Source organism: Typopeltis vanoorti, chromosome 13, assembly GCF_054136105.1.
Source record: "Typopeltis vanoorti isolate ZY-2024b chromosome 13, IOZ_Tvanoo_1.0, whole genome shotgun sequence".
Classification (NCBI taxonomy): Eukaryota; Metazoa; Arthropoda; class Arachnida; order Uropygi; family Thelyphonidae; genus Typopeltis; species Typopeltis vanoorti.
This window is the reverse complement of record NC_143561.1, coordinates 72,526,754-72,543,961: the sequence shown is the minus strand read 5'-3', so window position 1 is coordinate 72,543,961 and position 17,208 is coordinate 72,526,754. Positions and strand designations below refer to the sequence as shown.

At 34.6% G+C, this 17,208-nt stretch overlaps 1 protein-coding gene across 4 annotated transcripts in view; it reads left to right on the top strand.

The window, feature by feature from the left end:
* Positions 1-17,208, top strand: part of LOC150100282 (proton channel OtopLc-like) — a 121,969-nt gene that overhangs the window by 22,733 nt on the left and 82,028 nt on the right. Inside the window, exon 1 of one of the 4 annotated variants that reach the window (XM_090402749.1) lies at positions 11,939-12,065. The exons of 2 other annotated variants lie outside the window; for them this stretch is intronic. In XM_090402749.1, the coding sequence (XP_090258875.1) occupies positions 12,025-12,065 (41 nt within the window). In that variant the 5' untranslated portion in view covers positions 11,939-12,024. Of the gene's footprint in view, positions 1-11,938; positions 12,066-17,208 lie in introns of those variants that run through there. One more of the 4 variants, XM_090402748.1, reaches the window with a different exon arrangement.

The following is a 17,208-nucleotide window of genomic DNA, read 5'->3' as shown; positions in this document are numbered from 1 at the left end:
TTAGTTATTTTTTTGAAGCTCTCCGAACTCCTTTGTAACTTAATCGCTAGGATAATACGATATTTCTCCTTCGGTGAAGAAGAAAACCTGGTTTCGAATTCTGTCTACGCGTTTATAAGGTGAGTTATCTAGTCTCATTTGAGTGGAGGGACACTTTTTTTTTTTTTCCCCGTACGGAAACTCGATTTTTCTTTTCATCCGTTAAATTCACTGCTCTCATAGCCTTAGTTGCAATGGCCAGCTAAACTAAACTAAGGCCCTCCTTCCAGGGACATAAGCTTCATTTTGTGTCATTTAGATTTTTAAAATGAATGTTTGAAACTGTTCGGATATATTTGTGTTAATCCTGAATATTATAGCGAAAAAACGGTGAATAATCTGTAAGTATTTTTGATACTACCTAAAAGTACATCGTTTGATTGCATATGGATGATAAGTTAGTGAATTTTTACATTTACATTTGTAAATTTTCATGGTATATTAGTTTATATCAAGTGCATTTGCGTTATTTTAAGAAAATATTAAATTACAGGTGTAGAATGTGGTACCACCCGGAAGCTAGAGAGAAGTCATTATGGAAGCTAATGAATGTGACTTTTTTTCTTTCTTTTTTTTCTTCTTTTTTTGAACTGTGAAGAATGTTCTTCGGTTAGTTTGTAGATAAATTACTTTATTAATAAATTAATAAATACTCAGCACTGTTAAAGAAAGTGATTTCCCAAGGACGCAGTGAGTATTGTAAAACACATTTTAACTGAAGTTTGCGAGAAAATCGTAATTATCGATGTGACAGATGAGTTAGACCTAACGTTTCCCAAGCATCTTGTTTGAGAATTTTTTAAAATTGTTTATTATTATTATTATTGATCTAATACAGGAGAGGTCGAAGGACATATAAGCACATACTGTTAAAATATTGTTAGTTGTCAGATTATTGGATATCTGTCGAAGAAAACATACTTTCATCTACTGACTGAGTGAATAGGGGTAAATTGTAGAGGTATATTTACTTAAGTGTTTGCAGAGGAATTAATTAATTATTGAATAACCATAAAACATAAACATAAGCAAAAAAAAAAGTTGCTTACAAGATCAACGGTAATCTTCCCTCTCTCTTAACACCACGTATTTACTTGTTTTTTGGTGGGAATTTACTAAATGGATACACGATACTAACAAAATGAACTCGGTTACTATGGTAACATAAGTTGCTCTTTAACATGGGATAAATATTGACATTGCATTTGATTGATTATTGCGCCTCAGCAATCTTTCTAGACTGCTCGTGATTTATAAACCTATGACTATTCTTCTTTTCCTGATTTAATCTTCTCCATCGCTTCGCACATTTTCCAGTTATTCTACAATTATTATATTAAAACAAAATATTAAAATGAAATACTTTTCATTCGGAAAATCGAAAACACAACCTTTTATCTTTCCCTATCGGAAATATTTGATATTAAAATTTGGTTTTCAATAAGAAGAGCTGTTCACAAGTAGCAAATCCGATTATTATTTTTTGAGGGGGGGGGGAGAATATTGAGCGAAATATATTTCTTGGATTTTTTTTTTACCTTTCTTTTTTACTTTTTTTTTTTTTTTTACTCATAGTATTTATTTGAATTTTTTGATTTGCACTCTAATTTCAAAAATATAGATTTTGTTGTTTTTCTCTGATTTCTTGGTGGACAGGGGAGAGGTTTCAAGTGAACTTTCTTGTCTTCTTCTTCTTCTTCTGGATCTGCCACTGGTTGAATAAAAGAAATATTCCGACCGGATAGCCAGCCACTAACCGACGATCTGTCTATCATATTTCTGTTCAATGCATAGTTGAAAACAATTTAAATCTTCTCTGTGTTCTGCGGGTTATGTATTTAATTTCCTTGTGAGTCATTTGCAGCATGTTCAGGTCTTTCAAGAGGAATCCTTTGCACAGTAATTTATTTAAGTAGTCAGTAAGTTCAACTGTTATTATTAGAGATCGAACGGAATAACTACAGAAAGTTGGTTCATTGTATCCCAAGTTATTTCAAGCCTTTCAGACTTTGGCGTTGACATACTTTGATCTCCTTTGCTGCTATCATCCTAGTGATAACTAGTAAGACGAAGTTTACAGAACTTGGGTCAAGAGGACCCTTGAGGAATTAAAATAGAGGACGAAGTCGATGTCACATTGATAATAGAGTCTTAGCTTTAAGATTCTTAAAGATATTTGAGATTCTTAAAGAATTTGAAGATTCTTAAAAATATTTGGTTTGGGGAAAAAGGGAAAGAATTCATGAACATAAGGAATGCAAAATCATTCTTATGAATAGAAACAATCATTTATGTAAAATGTAGTTCAAATAATAAACAGAATAACATTACACACTCCAAGTTGAATAGCAACAAATATTTCTTAAGTTCGTTTTCCAAAATCCCTTTAGATGTCGATCTGACATCGTTTTAGGAAAGTCTGTTTTAGTTTTCCATTTATATCTACTGATATTCCGGTGATGAACTTAAGGCTGCTCAGAGAAAAAGAGCCCTTCTAAGTAAGTTAAGGTTTATATTGCATTTATTGCGGGGTCTGGATGGCCGAGCAGTTTGCGTTTTCGCTCTCCGACCAATGAGCTGTAAATTATAATTCCGCTGTTCACGTGTATGCTTGAAAGTCTTTAGGTGAGAGATGAATTTCATTGCCCGATGTGCAACTACTGCCATGCTTAATCGAAGTGGCTTGAAAAATCTCCACGTTCGATCTCCAGTACTGAGTTTCTGGATTCTTACCCCTTAGCTCACTCATGGTATTAAATGTGCTATAGTTACCAACCATTCATATAAAAATATTAATAATGTTGCTATGATGATGTATCCAAGTTATATTCCTCTGTAAACGGATGCAATTAAAGTAGCGCAGAATGCACAGATTTAAAGCCCAGTGGGAGAGCAGTAAAATTTTTAAGAAAAGATCCTCTTCATCCCAATGTCGATTTTTTTAATTTTATAAACATTTTCTTATTTACAAAGGCATAAATTACAACAAACAGATCCCCATTTCCCAGTTACTTTCTTTATTTATTGGTTGATATAATGAAATTTGTAGTCCAAGAAGCGGAATAGAAAATTTCTTCGTGCGAATTTATATTTGTATTGAAACAGGTTCTGATATTTTCCTGTGATGAGGCACCTTTTAGTGTCAAGCTGTTATTTTTAATGTTGTAAAGTACTACTACTATATAGACTTTTTATCTTAATGTGTAAGCATGGATTATTACTTGCATAATATGTTCGACTACGAAGAAAATATAATTACGTTATTGATTACACGCTTTTCGGAACTCTACATTTATAAAATGTATAACGACTTTTCTAGTTGATATGAACTTGGCTGCTGAAGGTAAATTTGTTGCGATAAACATGGAACTTTTCAGGAGTTTTTCACTGAATTTTTCACTGAATTAGAAACCTTTTATGCAAATATACGTAAGCATCGTTATTATTCAGTTTCACTCTTAAAACTATTTAAGAATGCTTCTGGTCAGTAATCGTCAATAGTTGATCACAATGGGGAAAAACAAAGGATCTTTCGGAGTTCGATAAAGGACTTATTGTGGGTGTTTGAAAACAGCAGGGTGGACAGGTTTCTCAAAAGGTGAGATATTCCGGGTGTTTAATCAGTGGAAAAATAACTAGCATTTCTTGTCCAAAAGGCGTAATTGTGATCCTTCAGGAATGTCAGGAACAATTTGTGCAGCAAATGATCGAAGCATTTAATGAAAGCTGGTCCTAACCCACTGAACTATGCGCAGGGAGTTGAAGAAGATCGTTATTGGCAGTCGCATGTCCATACGTAAAATAAAAGTTTCTAATTCAGTGGACTGTGTGTGTGTGTGTGTGTGTGTGTGTGTGTGTGTGTGTGTGTGTGTGTGTGTGTGTGTGTGTGTGTGTGTGTGTGTGTGTGTGTGTGTGTGTAGTTATTATGTTTTATAATAAAGAACAACAGTGCGAATAAAGAGACGCTTATATATATAGCGGTATTTCTGGATTAATTATCCAAAAAATCACTTAAAAATTCATTAATTTACATATTTACATACATTTATTTAAATTAGTTAAATTTAATTTTAAGGAAAGTGATTTCATTGAATTCGTTGCTATCTGATAAAAATGTGCTTTACATAAGAAAACCGATTACCGATCCAAAATTGAACTATACATCATAACAAAAATAACAAAATATAAAAATACAAAAAAATCCACATCTTTAAACTGACGAAATCTCATAACTCTCTCTCTCTCTCTCTCTCTCTCTCTCACACACACACACACACACACACACACACACACACACACACACACACACACACACACACTTATTCATTCTCTCTCTCTCTCTCTTACTTTATGGTGCCTCCTTCCTATACTTACGTTTATTATTCATTATTATGTTGGCTAGATTATGTGCTAACAGATGGTTATGGGTTAGCTGCATTGTTTTTACACAAATCATTTTATTTTAAAAGACAGTACAGAAAATATTATATTTATGTATTTACAGTGGCAATCCTTCAATAATAGCAATCCTTCAACATGTTCAAACAAAAAAATACGCAAACATCAAATTTTCCCAAACAGCGCCTCCGTGTAGTGTCCAGTAAGTTAGGACACGCGTTGATCTGAAAGACCTTGGTTAGACTCCTGTATGGTTTTAAGGAACTTTCACGGTTTTCTCTTATCTTTTCTTTTGTAACAAAATAAATTATTCGATTTGGTGCAGAAGTGATGGAATTATTTATTCAGGAAACTTTTTTTTCTTCAAAATATGCAAACCTACCAGATAACGACACACCCCAAATCATCATCCTAAAAATGTCCAAAGTTTCTTTAACATTTGGGACGCTCTGTCTCTTTAGGTGTTAAACGAATTCCATTGTCCGGTGTCAGACTACCACCTTGATTATCAGAGGTCGGATGTGGTCTAAGAAAGTTCCATGTTTGATCTCTAGTTTGATGATTTCCAACTTACCTAACTCTTAGCCACCCATCTAATGCACTACAAGTTTATAACCTTTCATTGGTGGAATTCACAAAATAAATAAATAAATAAATAAAATAAAAATAATGTTTTTTTCCCTTTTAATATTTAGCACCTAATTAAATTTTTGCTTCAGTCTTTCTTTCTTTTCATATAAGTAGAAGTCAAGAGACATTCTTATCACGTGTGGATTAATTAGTGTATCGACCCATCACTTTAATTACCGCATGAAATTATTAATATCTTACAAGCTGTTGAAGATTGGTCCACAGCGTTCCGTTCTAATTTGGCCCTAATTAAAATTTGCGATTTGCAATCAGGAAGTATTATTATGCTCGGGTATTTTTATTTTATTTATTTTTATTTTTTTTATCAAGAAATAAGCTATAGACTATTAGGAAATTCTTGGAAAAGACTGCAACATTTCACATTAATATGGTATTTAATATGCTACTGGGAGATCGGTGTTTATGTTTACTCCTATATAAACAAATAAACAGGAGCAAACATAAACACCGAACTCTTCGTAGCATATTAAATATCATATTAATGTGAAATGTTGCAGTCTTTTTCAAGAATTTCCTAATAGTCTATAGCTTATTCCTTGATAAAAAAAAAAAAATACCCGAGCATAATAATAATAATTCCTGATTGCAAATCGCTATTTTTAAGCAAATTTCTTTTAAACAGCACTTAACTGGATAAGATTGACCAGTCTTATTAAGAAATACGAAATGTGCGAAGTCCACCCAGAAGCTACGACATCCTTATTTGAGATATTTCTACCAGTTCATTGCAGGGTAGATTTCACACAAATCGTCACTTATCTTAATAAGCATGCACTTACCATTGCACTAGAAGAGCTGTTTTAATTCTATTATTTCTTTGTTCAAGGTTTACCAAATAAATTTAGCACGTGATGCTGAAACGGTCGTTCGCCAGTAAAGAAACTATACTTTGTTATTTGAGATAAGCCAAGAGGCCCTGGATGTTTTGTGGTGAGTGAAAGCGGTAGGTCATGTGTATTTCTAGGGCCAATGGCACTAACTCATCCTAGATATGAATGGATGGCCGTCTATATATATATACACGTATATATATCCTTAAGGGTTTGTAGGACGTTCTCTTCTTGCTCATTGTGTTTTGTTTTTGTTTTTTTGTCCTTGGCTCGCTTTTATCCAATGGCTGGATTCAAACGGGTGCAGTTCAATTTAAGCAGGTGAGATAGATTGCTGTGGTTTGTATGTATTACCAGTGCGACTGACCAAGTACGTAATTACATTCATTTGTTTTAATTATGTTTATTAGCAGTTTTACACAAAGGCCCACAATTCAAGTTAGATTAATTCACAATGAGAACTTCGAATGCTTTAAATAGAATTTTTTTGGCGCCTTGCCAACACTATCATTAGTGTTGGCTTCAAGCCCACGTTTAACAGTTAACACTTATTTTGGTAACAATTTGGTAGCAAAGAATTAAATTCCTTAAAGAATTAACGAGATATGGATTAACGAGAATCCATATCTCGTTAATCACGTTAATACAAAGTTCAATGGGCACACATATTTTCTGGTTTTGTAATAACTAGTTAATGAAATATATCGAAGTAATAATAATAATACAAAAAAGAAGACATAAATATCGATGTAGTTATTTTTTTTTGGAATATCAAAATGTAAGAGCTAATCAAATCAGAGACCTGATAAATAATAGAGCAATTTGGGGAAAAAGTTGTTAATCGGAGATTAGGCATGAAATCTTTATTGTAATCGACTACAATAACATCTGGTGTTCATCTAAAATTGATGATAATATCATAAGTGAATGCAATGTTTTGAGTTCGTGACAAAACACTTTCGAAGTTCTGTTCCCCCAGATGTTTCACGAGTGGAAATTTATTTATTTTTTAAATTCGAATTTAACGTTCACTGAAATACAGACTTATGGCAACATAGATGTATGGAATAGTTTTAGCTATTAGTAACCCGTAGCGTCCTGTGCTTCTCGCCTCCTGTATGTGTGCGCTCGCGCCGTGTTGATAATACACGAAGGTTACTGTTTATTATTATTACGCGACACCTGTGTGTGGGGGAGTGGGTGGGGTGTGTGTGTTTAAATAGGGCATAATAGCGAGAGGAACCTACTTAGAGGTAATTAGAGATACCTACTCAGTTGATCAACGGACATGGAAATATGTAATGAGGATTCAGAGTAGATGGTCAGCAAAAGTGTGATTAATGGTTGGGGGGGGGGGAATGTAGTTGTAGTTCAGGAAGAGGTGGTAATTAGTTGACCCGAGAGCAGCATACATTAAATGCGAGATAGAAATTGAAAAGTTTACATACATTTTGAAAATTATTCTCCCCTTCCCTTCCTTCACTTCTAATACAAACATGAAAAAAAAATTTTCTGTTTCCACTTTTTTTTTTTTTTTTTTAATGTTTCCAAGTTGGGTTGATCCATGACCTAGTTTCTAGCAAAGGTAAGGTGGATATACCAGTGCACGCGCGCGCAGAGTGCTGTCCATTTTGTTGTTCGTACAGTACTGAAGCGATCTATCGGCAGACTAGCTAAGTAAGAGCAACTAATGCCTACATCCATAGAGAGTGAGGTTAATTTAGTGTGCGAGTTATGATGTACAGTGTAAAGTACTTTGTTTTTTACGGCATGGATATGAAAAGTGAAACACGAAATCATGAAAAGTATGAAACAATGCTCTGAACCGATCTAACGTCTTCAGGTGGTATTCGCGATTTCGTGACGGAAAGGAGTCGATAGAAGATGAGGCAGAAATGGAGTTTTATAAAGAAGTTATGAATCGTGTCTTGAAACGCATTCAACGTGTTCGTCCCGCCTCTTTCCGGTCGCAAGATTTCTTCCTGTTGCACGATAACGAGCTGGCTCACAAAACTGCAAATGTGCGTCATTTTTTTTTGACAAATAAAAGTATCCCCACCCTTTATCATCCCTCTGTCTGTTGAAAACGAAGCTGAAAGGATACTAATTTGTAGATGTCTCAGCGATTCAAAAAAGCTGTAACCGATGAATTAAAGACAATCGAAACCAAGCAGCATTTTCTGCAGTGCTCCGAAAACTGTACGGCTATGCTAAAGCCCGTAATGGTGCCAGTAGATCGTATTTCGAATAACAAATTTTATTATATATATATATATATATATATATATATATATATATATATATATATATATATATATATATATATATACTAGGGTGGCTCTGCTCCCCATGCGCCTAAGGTACTCCCCCCCCTCCGAGTTCCTAGCTGGTAAGCCGGTTCTCCATTGTTTTGAAACGTCCAACAAATTGTCTCATGAAGGCAAACACATTGTTGGACGTGAAACGTTTCAAATTTCGGCTTATCAGCTTAACGGCTCAAAACAATGAAGAGACAAAAAAAAAAACGTGACATAAAAACGTTTCAAATTTCGGCTTATCTTTATATATATATATATAAAGAGAGAGAGAGAGAGAGAGAGAGTGGATTTCTTAACATTACTTGCTTTTCCACGGATATCACGCTAAATTAGGCGGCAAATTTACTCTGAATAAATTAATTTTTTTTCTATTCGTTTCGTTCAAGTTCGCTATTAATTAGATTTCTGCATTATTTTCTAAAGGGTTTGGTGAGATTGATGGGTAATTGGTTGGTTGTTTAGATTCCGCCAAGAAACTGAGGTTATGAGGAAAGTACGAGTATGTTATATCTGTAAATTTTTCTTTTTATGCGAATTCCATAAAAAGTTGTAAATCTGGTACATATGGGAGGGACACTTTTTCAATTTTGTATTTATTTTATTTTATATGTCACGTAATCGGGAAACCTGCTCTAGAGACCAAATTTGAAGCTTTTTTTCAAGCCACTTCAAACGGTGGTCTCCCGCCCGGTGATGAAATTCGTCTCGAGCCTAAACGCATTCAAAAACATCCATGCCCAAGGCGAGATTCAAACCTGCAGCTTGTTGATTGGAAAGAGAGCAAAAAACTGCATTGCTGTAGAAATTGAATATCAGAAGTTCGACATTTGAATAAATAAATAAAATGTTTGTTTAGTTAAGGAAAGCAAATAAGCAAGGAAATGCTTAAAAATGAAAGAATTTCGAGGAGGAACCGAATGCAACTTAAGCATCTGCGCACACGTAGGCACTGATACCAACTTGGAAAGAATCATGGAGGGAGTTCATGGAAATAGAAGCTGAGTGAGCGATAAGAAACCCTGACAGCAGAGATTCAGTAAGGAAGAGCCAGTGGGGATGTGAAGATCAAAAACAAAAGTGCTTTATTGGTAATGAATGAGCTGAAATATATTTGAAGGTTCATTTATTTATTTATTTTTTACCACACCAGATTTAATCGCATTTAGTTTTACTGGTCATGCTTTTTTTTTTCTAATTAAATGTTTAGAGTTAAGGAGAACATGAAATGAAAAGTGATTTTTTAAAATTTATTTATGAATATACAATTTACAAAAGGAAGAGGCAGTTCCTTCCAAATGCGACTTCTGTCACACTTCTCATATTCCTTTGCTTAAAGCACCCTACTGACTTACCCGATAAAGGTGCGATTATTGACCATGTGATCCAGAAGCCTCCTATTGCTTCTCGTATTCTAATTGGTGGCCTGCTGTGCTGTGCTGTGCTGCCTCGAATGTAAGAGAACTGGCTTTCCCGTCCTTCTCCCTTCCTTACCAATGTCCATCAAACCCATGAAGGACATCAAGAGGAAAAAAAGAAAAAAAGAAAAGAAAACCTTATTATGGAAACCTTACATAGCTTTATCAGGTATATGTATAACTATACCTGATTTAGCCTTTTATGGGCATATATTCCCCCCAAATTTTAATCTATGAAATATATTGTTTCTGTTACTGTTGAATTCGTGTCTCTTAATTAAGCGCTTTCTCTCAGACTTTCAGCCTCCCCCAGCTTCATTGCTAAATGAATACATGCGCACATTTACGAGGAGATTTGCAAGTAGACGATTGGTTTGGTTGGAATTAAAGCCGAAGTAATTAAAACTACGAGGCCAGTTTACATATATTAACTGCACGTTTTCTCCGGGTTTTCCTGCTTTGAAGTATGAAGATGAAAGTAGACTCAAGAAGCTATATATATATATATATATATATATATATATATATATATATATACACACGACTTTTTTAAAAAACGAATTTCTAAAGTGTTATTTTTTTAGTTATTTAACCATTTTCTTCTCTTCTCTTTTTCTTCGAGCTTTTCCAATAGGAAAGGGAGAAGGTAGCTTACTTCCAAATACTATTTCTTCATATATTCTCCTCAAGTTTTCCATTACCCCACCCCCTTTTTTTTTCATTTATGTCCCTTCTCAATTCCATTTCTTCACAGTTGCTGTTACTCTATCCATCAATCATTTTCTTGATCATCTTTCTTTTTCGATTCTTCTTAATCCCAATTCTTAACTTGAACTGTTTCATTTAATATGTTTTCTTCTTCCATTATGTTTGCCATATGTGGAGTTTTTAATCCCTCGTTACTTTATCGTTTGAAAACACCTTTCCAACTAGCATCTTGAGCAGTCTTAATTTTTATCGTCACGTAAATAAAATATTCATTTTATTTAACGAATATTTTATTATTTATTTCATGACTGAGTCTCATTACCAAATTACACGATTTTAAGAACGAGAAGCCTCCGTAGTTCAATTGGTAACAACGATGTCCTTCGTTTGGCAATAATTTCGAATCCTGTCTCGAATAACCTTTGTAAGGACTTTTGAACTGAAAGTGAGTTATCCGATCTCATATGGAAGCAAAGGATTTTTCATCTCCCAAAGCAACCAACCCACCCATCCCGGCTGAAAAAACACGCACAGTTAACAGATATAATACACTGTCTCTTAATCTTAGTTGTTCTGTCCCTAATTACAGACAAACTACTCTCTAATAAATAAACACATATACCTGAATTATATCTTAAATTTCTCATTTTTTTTAAATCTACTTATGCTGAATATTGCTAGATGCTCACCATCCATCTTGTTCAGAGCTGTAATTCAAAATTGAACGTTGCAAGTCGTAGTAGCTATTCATTTCTTCTTCCGCTTTCAGCGTGATTCTACAAATTCTATCAATTCCCAACGTTTTGACTAAAACATGATTTATGGCAATATGCTTGAACAGAAAAAAAAGAGCATTTCTTCCCTAAAATATTAATACTGTTTTAATCGTTTGCAGTGTTTTGTGATTTTGGTAAAAAAAATAATGACAAGCTTGTTTTTCTGAGAAATATTAACCGTGAAAAATATCGCCAATATCGTTATATATAACATGGCCATTAAACACTCAGAAGCTCTGTTAAGTAGAGTTATATCTCTTTCCATTTGGCTTAACAATATAACAAATAGGAAGAGATAGTGTAATGTCTGTTTGGAACTGGCAGTGTGCTTTCCATCAAATATAAAGAAATTAAAATAAGCAAGATATTTATTCATTGTTGGTAATTAAAAATACCATCCTTCTTTTAAAAATGGCGGTCGCAAAGACTAATAGCAAACATTTCTAGATGAGGGGGGGGAATATAAATAAATCACGTGTGATGAATTATTACACTATTTATGCATTATGCATATGCATATGGTCCTGTATGAATGCGCACTTCATGGTCCCAGTAGTTGTCCCAAATGGCTGAAAGCAGTTTCTCAACTTTTCATCAGATGTAGATATCACTTGGGTTGTTACCAATTCTAATGTATTCGCTTCGGGGAGTCGGCGCATACCTTGGGCTAAGTGACCTCTACAAGGTGGACTGTTTCTTGAATGTCTAATCGTTGATTACGTCAAGAGAGAAATGAAAACATTAGTTGTTCGAAGCACGTGGCTTGCACAGACTTTGTACCTTCCTCGCAAATGGGCGAGTCCAAGTGGGATGGCTCACCAGCTAGTTTATATATTAACAAGTCCTACTAGTGCTCTGGCAGAAAACTGTGCATCGCTTAGACACTACCATGTCTGCTAGTCCACTCTTCCGTTTCCTGCATTCTAAAAGGTAAGAGGACATGATTGGCTTTAAGCCACGTGGGTTGTATCTGGGTTGCTTTTTGCGTGTGTGTGTGTGTTCTCTGCGTGCTTTGTGATTTGCCTTGATCTAGAATTTGTCACAGTTCTAAATTTGCACGTAATAGATCTGGAAAGTGTGTCGTGTAAATGCTTACCTTGCGTCTACCTCTCATTTATTTCTATATATCATTTCCAGGGAACTTTCACATTGTAAAATAGATTTAGTATTGTTCCCCTTCCCAAGGCATGCTTCCAATATAGTAACAGTTGCTGACGTTATCTAATTAATGAATTAGCAGTTGTTATAGTGCTTTAATTAGCTAGTTATGTGGTCTTATATTAGACATAAATTGTGTTCCCAGGAAAATGGGGAACACTTCTTTTGTTCCTCATTAGAATTTTCGTTAGAATTATAACATGTGAATTTGAACAAGTTTTCCAGAGAGAACAGTTGGGTAGTAATCTGAGCGTTTATGACAAGATAATTACGCTTTGTTTCTGTTTGGCGTCTTGGCTTCTCTGCATCAATCAACACACTTAATGATGTCCAAGAGCTTCATGGAGCTTGACAGTCACGCCATTGATATGTTTACCTTATCGAACTATCATGTGATAATTCTTTGGATGAAGCACTTGAAAATGTAATGTGTAGTCTATATATTTTTATTATACGGTAAAAACAGAGTTTAGATCCTACTCAGGTCTGGCCATATTAAATATTTTTCTACTGTTTAACGATGCGAGAAAGTGTGATAAGACTCAGATATAAAGATTATCATTTATATACTTTAAAAGAGTTACACGCAGCAGTTATGAGGGTAAACTCAGATCATGAACAATGAACGACAAACTATAAAATTAATACTTTTCTTCTTCAGTTTAGTTGGGATTTGATCAAATGAATCGAATTTATTTTTCATAAAGAACTTTAAAATTATTTTCTACTTTCATCTAAGTGTTATATCGTAAGCGCTTCTAAATGTCATAAAACTTTTTCAAGTGTTTTATTTTTCTGGCCAACATAAACGGTTGTTTGTTTATCTTTAGCATATTTGAACTCCTGCCACCTGATATTCATGGTCATGTGAAATTTTAATGTTGGACAGCCGTCTGCCTTGAAAGATCGAGTGACATGGGTGTAAATTATATGTTCAGAATCTTGGCATAGATTCCTTAATATACTGTAAATACACCCTGAATGCATTTAACATATACTGTAGAATGTTGACTAGAGCGCACATGAGTTAACACCCATCTGTAAACATTTTCTTCCAGATGGATACCGCATTAACATTAAAGAGGGTTGTGTAGCTGTTCTTCAATTTTTTTTCCTTTTCTCTCCCCTTTTTCTTCTTCGCCTGTTTTCTGTCTGTTGCATTAGCAAGCATCCAGATCTCTATAGTTTTTGCTTCCAGATTTCCACCTTCCATCTTCATCTTATCCATGTAAGTTTCCAGATTCTTTCTTTACCCAGTTATTCATACCATTGTTTTTTAAGCTCACTTGTTTCCTCTTCGGACTAGAAGGCACTCCCACTTCCATTTCTTCACGGAAACGAAATGTTTTCTCTAATTTGTTGCCTTATTCCAACTATTCTGCTGTCCATATTATTATTCTTTATGTAAGCGATCGAGCCTCTGTAGCTCAGTCAGTATAGACGAAACCCTTTGGTCGGAAAGACCTGGTTTCGATTCCCGTCAGTGACGTAAGGAGCCTTTATACGGTTTCTTCCGACTAAAGGTGAGTTAGCCGGTCTCATATTGAGGTAGGGGGTTTTCATCCGCTAGAACAAGCAAACCGGGGCCGTGCACGCATCTGCAGACATATGACACACACTGGGAGGCATAGCGCTAACCACCTTATCCTCGAGACGGTTGTGGCTGCAAGAATAAGAAACCTCCACCTTAAAAGGTAGAAGAGGAGGATTAAGAAAGAAAGATATGAGTGATCAAATGTTTTTTTTTTTTTGCATGTTTTGACTTGTATATGACTCGTTTTATATTAATATTAGAACCTTGCTTTGATTAAATACTTTTCCTCATTCAAGTTTAATGGGTTTTTTTTTTTAAATGAACTCACCTTTCCAAATGCATTTCATGATTAATTGAGGTAGCCTTTTTTTTCTTTTATCTCCTATCCAGCTTACTTGTTTTATTGGTAAAAAACTAGAAACATAATTAGGTTAAAGAAAATCGAATACTGTTATTCTGTAAATCAGATACGCAAAACCTTTGTGACTCTCTTAAAAAAGTTTTGATTTCGACAATAGAATATATAAATATTATTTGGAGTTAGAAAAATATACATTCAATTTAAAAATTATTTGCTAATTTTTGGAAAGGTAAATTTCTCCTTTATTCTTGCGTAGTGGTATTAAAAACTCCGTTTGCTTTGTCGATAGATTTTTGATGGTTTTAAAATTGTAATGTTTGAAATATAGATTTCAAATTAAGCTTATTGTAATAAAATGTTTCCTATCCCATTCTCCTTTACGTATTAGATCCAGCAGCCTGCTATAGAAGTAATTTTCATGCAGTTTGGAATTTTTTCCCCCTAGGTTTTTGGTTGTAATTATGGCTAAAGTAACTAAGGCTACCGGATCAGCGGTGTTATGCCTTAATTACGTGCATTCTCGGTCGGATTTCCCATTTTAAAAGATGAAAATCTTAAAAATAGATAATTCTTTCAGTCAGGAAATTCTTATATTGAGTCTTGGCTAAAATTCAAACCTAGGGTCTTCCGGCTGGAAAAATCCCTGGGTCCCTCGCGAGTGCTTAACAACCGGGCCATTAATTTGCCATGTATATGCCAATGCGTGAATTCTCTGGCTGGTTTGTCTGTCTTTGCAGAGTTCCCCCCACCGTGAAAACTATGCTGCCTTAGAGACTAGGTAGTTCATTTTCAGTTGAAAAAAAAAAAAGCTTAAAAAAAGTTTTATAAAGGTTCATTAACTCTTATAGAAGGATTCAAATACAAGACTTTCCCACATCCGAGTTCGAGTCAGGTACAAAGTGGTGGGTTCTTATCATCGACAGCACTAGTGGCACCATTTTAACATTTTTCATTCAAATTCTTTTTCTTTCTTTTTTTTTAATTCAATGCTACAAAAACATTATTTCAGTATTTTATTGTTCTACTACTTTAATCTATTAGTTTTTCATCATCAAAGAATTTTTTTCAAAAATCTTTATCAATAATGATGCGTCTTTGAATTAGTATTTACATAATGCTTGGGTAAGTACATAGTCATTGTCCACTTTCACTGTTTTCATAAAGTTAAAATAAAAGTTACAAAATAAGGATAAGATAACAGAATGAGAAACAGCTGCGATTCTGTTATCTTATTCTTATTTTGTAACTTTTGATTGTTTTAGGTAATTAAGTTCTTATCCGTATACTCCTTTTATGTTTTTTAGTCCAAGGCCATTATCATTCTTTTAGGCATTAGGTAACATTTTCATATTTAGTCTTAAGGACGCATTGCTTGAGACTAAATGCGATGAAATTTTGGCAGTTGAAATGGGTTATGATCCGTTTTTTTTTTATTTCCCCTCAGTGACAACTGCAATTCAGAAAGCTGAAGAAGCTAAGCTCTGAGGCAGGTACGAGTATATTATATGTTAATTGTAGACATGCACTCGATCGCCTGTCTTATTTGAGGATGAAAAATCCGAGTTTGTTCTAAGTAAAATCTTAAGTAAAACTGGCATTTGCTGAGATTCAATTCAGTTTAAATTTCTCTAACTGAGAGCATGTAAAAAATATACATTTTATATATATACAGTCACAGTGCGATAATCTGACTGCTCATGAGTTTGTATGCTTCAGTGGAAAAAATGATTGTACGCATTCTCTGATTTGAGTGTTTATTATAACGAGACCACCTTTTAACAGTCTCTCTTTGGGGTCAGCCTAGTGTCAGGTATTCAGAAATTGGCCAGTGTGTTGTAGTCTGTGTGAAGAGTATTATTATTATGCTAGTGATGCGTGATTTAATATCGCATGAGATTACCCATTCTTAATGCAACAACAGCTATGGTATGACTATGGTAGTCTCGTATGGTAGATCGCTGCATATGACAGTAATTCGGTATAGTGTCATTCCCATAACTGTGGTAAATTGTGTAAACTTTACGCTGATTATTCCAGTAGAAATGTAAAGTGTAGAGACGAGAGAATGACAGACATATTAGTCATAGTAGAGAAGTCATATTAGAGGGCGACTGTACATGTGTGTGTGTGTGTGTCCTCTAGGAAGAAGCATTCTATCAACTCCGTTTCAGACCAACTAATTCTCCTTCCGCTGAACAACTTCGAATGTTCTTCACAACGTATTCTATTATTAGGTGATAAATGAATTTCATCGCCCAGTACGAGACTACCACTTCGCTTGTTGGAAGCCTTAAGCGCTCAAAAAGAGTTTTCATGTTTGGTGTCGAGAATCGGTTCCAGGATTATCAGACAATTATCCCACCCACAGTAATAGTTGTAGTTTCAAGCTTTCATGGATGGAATTATCATGAAAAAGACGGAATTCGAAGCCGGTCCTTCAAAAGGGGAGAAAAAAAAAAGCGTGCAGTTCTTCGGAATGCTCTGTCAAGGCATATTCTCTCTCTCACTCACTCTCTCCGAGGAACAGTTTCCATTTATTACTCAGATAAACATAATTTCTTTAATACACCTATATTAGAAAAAAAAATACAGCAATTACAGCACCTGACTATAGCATTGAGCAGTTGTTGAAAGAAGTTCTGTGGCAAAGAGATATATAGATAGCTATGCAAAGAAATATCCGCAGTAAATTTTCCCTAAGGGTAAACACTCAAGTAGCCCCCTTCCAAGATAGTCAATACTCATTTACTCTTCCTTTTCCCCATCCCCATTATGTTGTACAACGGTCCAAGAATATAAATCTCGGCAAATGGGAATGTCTGTATACGTTGCTTTCCAGTTCTCCTGGGAAGTTTTACTCACTCCCAAAGACGAATTTAATAGCAAGATATTTCATGACATGTTGACCCTCTCTTTGGGGGATAGAAAGTCGAGAATTCTTAAATCTGTAGTTTCAGTAACTGAAAGCGGTCATACACCTATGAAATTTATTTGCTCGAGAATGTCATTGGAAATGTTTG